This window comes from Oncorhynchus mykiss, unplaced genomic scaffold, assembly GCF_013265735.2.
Source record: "Oncorhynchus mykiss isolate Arlee unplaced genomic scaffold, USDA_OmykA_1.1 un_scaffold_249, whole genome shotgun sequence".
Taxonomy (NCBI): domain Eukaryota; kingdom Metazoa; phylum Chordata; class Actinopteri; order Salmoniformes; family Salmonidae; genus Oncorhynchus; species Oncorhynchus mykiss.
In genome coordinates, this window is record NW_023493708.1 from 1 (window position 1) to 8,618 (window position 8,618).

The 8,618-nt window shown below is 42.8% G+C and overlaps 1 protein-coding gene across 1 annotated transcript; it reads left to right on the forward strand.

Moving 5' to 3' along the window:
- Positions 1-7: 7 nt before the first annotated feature.
- Positions 8-5,684, forward strand: LOC110497357 (general vesicular transport factor p115). Its single transcript, XM_036973435.1, has 8 exons — positions 8-24; positions 903-1,041; positions 1,273-1,439; positions 1,721-1,795; positions 1,890-1,988; positions 2,189-2,293; positions 3,370-3,585; positions 3,918-5,684. The coding sequence occupies exons 2-8, from the start codon at positions 963-965 to the stop codon at positions 4,005-4,007; spliced, it is 831 nt and encodes a 276-aa protein (XP_036829330.1). The 5' UTR covers positions 8-24; positions 903-962; the 3' UTR covers positions 4,008-5,684.
- Positions 5,685-8,618: the final 2,934 nt, after the last annotated feature.

The following is an 8,618-nucleotide window of genomic DNA, read 5'->3' on the forward strand; positions in this document are numbered from 1 at the left end:
TACAAAGATCTCATCAGAGATCAGGTAACTGGCCTCACACTATTAAGCATTAGGCTGAAACGTGTGCCCTGTTTTTTACATCTTCATTAGCGCTTTCACTTTTTGTATTCTTTTGAGCATGGATTAAATGAATCCTACTATAAACCCTCCTTGGGTTATTCCTTGTCATGGTTTTAAGTACTTTTTGAACCCTACATATATTTTCTGTCCCACACACCGGCCGCCTTTCATTCTAGCCTGTCCGCAAACCCTCATACTGACTTTCTACACACACACACACACACATCAGAAACCAACTCTCCATGCTTTCAAGCATCACAAGTTTATATACACCCTCTACACTCAGTTAAAAGGCTGCTTGCATTCAAAAGGCATTTTTTCCCCTGTGTTTTATATCATATTTTACGACATCTGATGAAACTAACACTGTAAAAGTGTGTGAACATTTGATCAGTGTTATTTCCTGATAGTTTCCGGTTGAAAAATACACTCTGAACAGGACCTTCTAATCAGCAGCTTTGCATGGGCGGTAGTTTTGGCTTGCCTGGTGACATCACCAGGCGGTAACTTATATTGTTTAATAGACCAATAACAGAGTTCCAAACCTCTCTGCCAATAACAGCTAGTTTTCAGTTTTCCAAACCACATTCGGACTACTCCCAGACAGTCCTCGCTAAATTCTTGCTTGAGAAATCTTTTCTTTTTTTTTTTTGCTAAAAAGCTATTTTTGTCCATTTTTAATGGAAAACTATTTCAGTAAGGTACACTCGCCGGGCCACAACCACACAACCCATTTCATACAATATTCAACCGACCGATCCCGTTACCCTAAAAGGTCTACTTGTGTGTTTTGGCCAATGTCTCTATAGTCATTAAAGAAGTGTCTGTCATCTCTCAACCAGGACACCCAGATCCAGGAGCTGAGGGAGCAGGTTTCCACCCTGTCTCTGAACAGTGAACAGATGCAGAATCAGATCACACAGCAGCAGTCCCAGATCCAGCAACACAAAGACCAGTACAACATCCTCAAGCTGAAACTAGGTACTGTAGGATACCCTGGTATTACACAGCAAAAAAAGCGTGCCTCGATCCATTGGGAAACAAGAGAGCAACATCGTGCTTGGCTAAATTGGTAATGATTTGGGGGGGTTAGACACATGGAATTGTTCATATGGAATTGACACAGTCTATAATGGTCTATAATGGCGACTGCACTTGTTGATTTATAAATAGGATTGTAGATGTGATAATGACTGACTGTGTTGTGTCCAGGTAAAGACAGCCAGGGTCTGTCCTCCAGCCAGGGAGAGGGAGCTCACGTTAACGGGCTCCACTCAGAGGAGCTGAGCCAGCTCAGAGAGGAGGTGGAGGAGCTCCGCAGACAACACACACTACAACACACACAGCTCAGCGACAAGGACTCACTCATCAACACACTGGTGTGTGTTTGGGGGGGTGAATCACATATCAGAAAAATGTATTTAGTTTATCCCTCCCTGTGTTGATAAGAGTTCTGTGTAAATGTCATGTGTCATGGATGTTACTGGAATCGGACAAGCTGGACCTGAAGAATGACAGACTGATAAATTATATTTTGTGTGTTAGTAGATCTGAATGGTGGTTGATGATACCCGAGTGCTGCTTCATCATTTCAGATGGGACGTCTCAGCCGTTGACCACTTCCTGTTCTAATAGTTGTAATGGTTGTGATGTCTTGTAGAGGTGCGGGGCGGCAGCAGCAGCACAGACAGCAGAAGGTGGAGCGGGAGGGTCTGACAACACAGAGCTTCTCGGGGTAAGACCCAACCACAGACAGAACATGTGTAGAACAGACATGAGTATAGAGATATTATACTGATGATGGAGTTACTGCTGGTTGTTCCCACCAGGAGGTGGAGTCGTTGAGGAGTCGTGTCCAGGCTCAGTGTGCAGAGATCAGCCAGCTGCAGACAGAGAGACTGGAGCTCATCAGGAGAGCTGAGGCAGTGGTGAGTACTCAGAACCAGCCATCACCGTGTCTTGAGACGTCTTAAGGCTGTTACATACAAACATGGCCTTTCACACTTTACCCCAACTGTTGTATTTTTCCATGCATATTTCCCATGCATTAATGTATATGTTGTGACCACTGCACTTAGTACAGAGAGGTAAATAGTCTCTATCTCTCTCTCTCTTTCCCCTCTCTCAGTCCTCGGCCCCGGCCTCCAGCAGTGAGAGCTCGGCAGACACAGTTACAGTATCTGAACTGGAGAGCAGGCTGGCTGCTCAGACCACAGAGGCAGAGAGACTTAAGGTACTGCACTGTCACAACCTCACATCTCTGTAGGTAGCTGCTGTCTGTTCAGAAGTGAGCAGCGTTCAGATACAAATGTATTGAACAGGGGTACTAGACTCTTACCCTACAAGATCCTGAACCTGCTGGTTTTCTGTTCTACCTGATAATTAATTGGTGTCCCAGGTCTAAATCAGCCCCTGATTAGAGGGGAACAATGAAACAAATGCAGTGGAACTGGCTTCAAGGTCCAGAGTTGAGTTTGAGGGGTATAGAACAACCTGATTGTCTGTTTTGTAGACTAGAGGGTCATGTCAAATCAAATGTATTTATATAGCCCTTCGTACATCAACTGATATCTCAAAGTGCTGTACAGAAACCCAGCCTAAAAACCCCAATAGCAAGCAATGTAGGTGTAGAAGCACGGTGGCTAGGAAAAACTCCCTAGAAAGGCCAAAACCTAGGAAGAAACCTAGAGAGGAACCAGGCTATGAGGGGTGGCCAGTCCTCTTCTGGCTGTGCCGGGTGGAGATTATAACAGAACATGGCCAAGATGTTCAAATGGTCATAAATGACCAGCATGGTCAAATAATAGTAATAATCACATGTCAGCTCTATACTTACATTGCATTTCTATCTTTAACATTCTGCAAGTTTCACCTCGCTGAATAAACGTCTCATGTTAGCCTGACTCCAGGGCTGCTTTACACTCATTCTGATCTTTTTTCCACTAATTGGTCTTTTGACCAATCACATCAGATCTTCTTCAGAGCTGATCTGATTGGTCAAAAGATCAATTAGTGCGACAAAGATCAGAATTGGGCTGCCTGTGATATCAAGCCCATTAGTAACTGCCTCCTGACTGTTACCAGCCAAATGTGGGCTGAGACGTTGTGAAACCGCTCAATTATTCAACATCTTAAGTATGACCTTCGTGTATGTGGCATGCCCTTCCTCTCTCTAATGCTAGTGAAGAAAAAAAACATCTGATGCAGTTGAATTATTAATGTTTTTGGTCAGACAGCCATGCTGAAGCCATGCCCTTCCTTGTTAGCTGTCCTACCTCTCTCTCACCTCGCTCTCTTCTCCCCCTCCAGGAGGAGTGTCGGGGCCTGAGGGAGGGCCATGCGGGGCTGGAGCAGCAGTTGGCGTCGGCCCAGAGCACGGTGGCCATCGAGCAGACGGAGAAGACCAAGCTGCAGCAGGAGGTGCAGGAGTCCAAGAAGGAACAGGACGACCTCCTCATGCTGCTGGCCGACCAGGACCAGAAGATCCTCAACCTCAAGCAACGTCTCAGAGACCTGGGAGAGACGGTAAGAGAAACTATCTGTTCCTATTGTAGATCTAGACCGTGTTCTTAAACTACGGAGGAAGATCCTCCACCTCAGAGGTTCAAAGGTTTGTTATTATTATTGTTTTAGTGGAGGTAGATGGTCATGTTAGGTTAGTTGGATGCTGAGGATTTAGATGACGCTAATATTTAATATTTCATTGTTACATGTAGGGCTGGTTTCCTGGAGAGCTGTGATGAGTCATTCTACCTGTGTAGTAGTTGAATGAGGACATAACTTGTCGTCCTAACCAGCTAGCCCTACTGTCCCTGTACTCCATGTGCCCAAGTTAGAATGTGACCCTCTCCTCACAGATTGATGAAGACGAAGATGAGCTAGACGCCCGGGACCAATTCGGTGAAGATGACGACGATGATGATGAGGATGAAGATAACAATGACTAGAGAGTTCTAGAGGGATGGAAATGTGGCAGACTCGAGGCAACAAAGACATTGCTGCATTAGCCATGTTGTTCTAATACACTATTAGAAAAATGGAAGAATGGACCGAGATGGATTGCTCTCTATCACTCCAACCCACCATGCTACCTTCTTCTTTACTCCACCCCTCCCTTCATCCCTCGATCGCGTCATCCATTTTAATGTTTAGTTCATTTTATTACAAGATGGTGACAAAGATCCCCCCCCCCCCCCTCCCCAAAGAAATTTGCAGTGTGTTCATCTCTGCCATCTTCTACCACATAAACAGCAGAGAGACACTTCTTCATGCATTTCAGGCCTTTTTGTTTCTGCTACAGTAGCGCCATGTTAGGCCTATGCAGTTATTGATTCAATAACCAGGCTTAGTCTCGACTCTACCACACAGTGTCTCCACTCAGAGGAACGAGCAGAATTAGAGAAAATAACGGGTGGCGAAGACGGACGAATGTACGGACACCACGCAGTCGGACGAACGGATGCCCTCTTTGACCGCCTCTTTCGGTACCATGGTAACTGCACTGTAGACCACCAGTTGAAGACCTGTAAGGGTCCTTGAGGCTCAGCGTACTCGATGACCCCCCCCCCCCCCAAATGTATCTGTGTATACACTCTCCCTCTTGGCACCAGTTCAGTCAGTGTTCTATCATAACTGTTTCCAATATGAGCTTGACCCCTCAGCTACAGTACTGCTCTGCAATATGCTGCAACGTTCGCTGATAGAAAAAGATTGAAAAGAGATATTTTTGCAACTTTTGGCAAGTGACCTGACGCCCAGCTTCTCTGTGTGATTGTTGTAACTTATCAATTTATGAGCCACATTGAAATAAATAAAATATAAATCTGTACAGCTTGTAGGAATACTTGTGAATACTTACTATACACTTTGACTAAATCTGTTTCATTGATGAAAACGAGGAATTTTTCATTTCACTTCAACAGTATTTTATGTAATTTCAATAGTGGTGTTAACTTTAGAAGTAGCTGAACTTTTTAAACCAACATTTAAACCAACTGAACTACTAAAGTAGCTCTATAAACCCACAGGGCTGGTTTCTGCCTGTTATTTTAAAGACTTAAGTTTCCTCATATTTTTGCCTATTGATTCTATACATATTACATTAGCCTTATGCCAAAGTGAATTCTTTGTGTGAATACATACTGATTCTGAATAGAGACATTTGACCATAATTGTTGATATAAGAAATATTGACCATCCATCTGGGTTCCGCTTTCAAACTTTTTGTGTTTGAAGAATGAGATGTAAAAATGTATTTCACTTCATAGCTCTAATGAATTTCACAGTTTTGGTGTGAAGCGCTTTAGTAACATTATAAGCTAGGAGAAAATAGCCTGAAATCCAAATTCATGTGCTCTGTTTTCCTATTGAGCATATCAGTTAGGATGGCTGGCTAAAGAGAAAGACTACAGTACTTCAAAATTTGCAATATGGAGTTTCTATCGCATTTACTAGGGAAAGAATTAAAAATATTTAGCTTTTGCAATATTGAATTTAAGTTGCATTTTTTTTTTGTTCCTTTTCGGACAAGTCACAATAACATCCAGATCTAGACCCCTAATTTGAACAGTGCCGTTGTTTGTGTCTGGCCTCTGCATAAAGTTTAAGTTTTTTGATTAACTGCACCATTGTTTCCTTGTTTCTTCCTTGTTTGGTAAGATACTAGACCCTCCCATTTTATTTATATATATATATATATACACACACACACACACACACACACACACACACACACACACACACACACACACACAGTGGGGAAAACAAGTATTTGCCAATTTTGCAGGTTTTCCTACTTACAAAGCATGTAGAGGTCTGTAATTTATCATAGGTACACTTCAACTGTGAGACGGAATCTAAAACAAAAATCCAGAAAATCACTGTATGATTTTTAAGTAATTCATTTGCATTTTATTGCATGACATAAGAATTTGATACATCAAAAGCAGAACTTAATATTTGGTACAGAAACGTTTGTTTGCAATTACAGAGATCATACGTTTCCTGACCAGGTTTTCACATACTGCAGCAGTGATTTTGGCCCACTCCTCCATACAGACCTTCTCCAGATCCTTCAGGTTTCTGGGCTGTTGCTGGGCAATACGGACTTCCAGCTCCCTTCAAAGATTTTCTATTGGGTTCAGGTTTGGAGACTGGCTAGGCCACTCCAGGACCTTGAGATGCTTCTTACGGAGCCACTCCTTAGTTGCCCTGGCTGTGTGTTTCGGGTCGTTGTCATGCTGGAAGACCCAGCCACGACCCATCTTCAATGCTCTTACTGAGGGAAGGAGGTTGTTGGCCAAGATCTCGCAATACATGGCCCCATCCATCCTCCCCTCAATACTGTGCAGTCGTCCTGTCCCCTTTGCAGAAAAGCATCCCCAAAGAATGATGTTTCCACCTCCATGCTTCACGGTTGGGATGGTGTTCTTGGGGTTGTACTCATCCTTCTTCTTCCTCCAAACATGGCCAGTGGAGTTTAGACCAAAAAGCTCTATTTTTGTCTCATCAGACCACATGACCTTCTCCCATTCCTCCTCTGGATCATCCAGATGGTCATTGGCAAACTTCAGATGGGCCTGGACATGCGCTGGCTTGAGCAGGGGGACCTTGCGTGCGCTGCAGGATTTTAATCCATGACGGCGTAGTGTGTTACTAATGGTTTTCTTTGAGACTGTGGTCCCAGCTCTCTTCAGGTCATTGACCAGGTCCTGTCGTGTAGTTCTGGGCTGATCCCTCACCTTCCTCATGATCATTGATGCCCCACGAGGTGAGATCTTGCATGGAGCCCCAGACCGAGGGTGATTGAACTTCTTCCATTTTCTAATAATTGCGCCAACAGTTGTTGCCTTCTCACCAAGCTGCTTGCCTATTGTCCTGTAGCCCATCCCAGCCTTGTGCAGGTCTACAATTTTATCCCTGATGTCCTTACACAGCTGACTGATCTTGGCCATTGTGGAGAGGTTGGAGTCTGTTTGATTGAATGTGTGGACAGGTGTCTTTTATACAGGTAACGAGTTCAAACAGATACAGGTAATGAGTGGAGAACAGGAGGGCTTCTTAAAGAAAAACGAACAGGTCTGTGAGAGACGGAATTCTAACTGGTTGGTAGATGATCAAATACTTGTCATGCAATAGAATGCTAATTAATTACTTAAAAATCATACAATGTGATTTTCTGGATTTTTGTTTTAGATTCCGTCTCTCACAGTTGAAGTGTACCTATGATAAAAATTACAGACCTCTACATGCTTTGTAAGTAGGAAACACTGCCGATTTTGCAAGTTATCAAATACTTGTTCTCCCCACTGTATATATTATTGTTTAGTTTACAGTATTGGCCTGCACAGATTCTTTAGAATACCACACCCTTCATGCCTCACATATTTTCAGTTGATTGGCACATCATTAGGTTAATTTCATATAGGATCACCTCATCCGTCCTTAACTCATTAGTATTCAGTTGATTGGCACATCATTAGGTTAATTTCATATAGGATCCCCTCATCCGTCCTTAACTCATTAGTATTCAGTTGATTGGCACATCATTAGGTTAATTTCATATAGGAACACCTCATCCGTCCTTAACCCATTAGTATTCAGTTGATTGGAACACCTCATCCGTCCTTAACTCATTAGTATTCAGTTGATTGGCACATCATTAGGTTAATTTCATATAGGAACACCTCATCCGTCCTTAACCCATTAGTATTCAGTTGATTGGCACATCATTAGGTTAATTTCATATAGGAACACCTCATCCGTCCTTAACCCATTAGTATTCAGTTGATTGGCACATCATTAGGTTAATTTCATATAGGAACACCTCATCCGTCCTTAACCCATTAGTATTCAGTTGATTGGCACATCATTAGGTTAATTTCATATAGGAACACCTCATCCGTCCTTAACCCATTAGTATTTCAGTTGATTGGCACATCATTAGGTTAATTTCATATAGGATCACCTCATCCGTCCTTAACCCATTAGTATTCAGTTGATTGGCACATCATTAGGTTAATTTCATATAGGATCACCTCATCCGTCCTTAACCCATTAGTATTTCAGTTGATTGGCACATCATTAGGTTAATTTCATATAGGATCACCTCATCCGTCCTTAACCCATTAGTATTCAGTTGATTGGCACATCATTAGGTTAATTTCATATAGGAACACCTCATCCGTCCTTAACTCATTAGTATTCAGTTGATTGGCACATCCTATATGAAATTAACCTACTGAAGACCTCATCCGTCCTTAACCCATTAGTATTTCAGTTGATTGGAACACCTCATCCGGCCTTAACCCATTAGTATTTCAGTTGATTGGCACCTCATTAGGTTAATTTCATATAGGAACACCTCATCCGGCCTTAACCCATTAGTATTTCAGTTGATTGGCACATCATTAGGTTAATTTCATATGGGAAAACTTAATCCAGCCTATCAGTATTTTAAATATTGTGAGGGGAATGCTTCCTGGAAGGCAGGTAATACGATCCACACCTGGTTCTGGTGAAGCACATGCTGCAGTGCTGTCTACTCTGCTCCTCCTGTG

Excerpts from the sequence above, each read along its gene's own strand:
- LOC110497357 (XM_036973435.1), top strand. The coding sequence starts at position 963 with ATGCAGAATCAGATCACACAGCAGCAGTCCCAGATCCAGCAACACAAA. Across the intron at positions 1,440-1,720 it reads ACTCACTCATCAACACACTG|AGGTGCGGGGCGGCAGCAGC; the intron begins GTGTGTGTTTGG and ends GATGTCTTGTAG. Across the intron at positions 3,586-3,917 it reads TCAGAGACCTGGGAGAGACG|ATTGATGAAGACGAAGATGA; the intron begins GTAAGAGAAACT and ends CTCTCCTCACAG.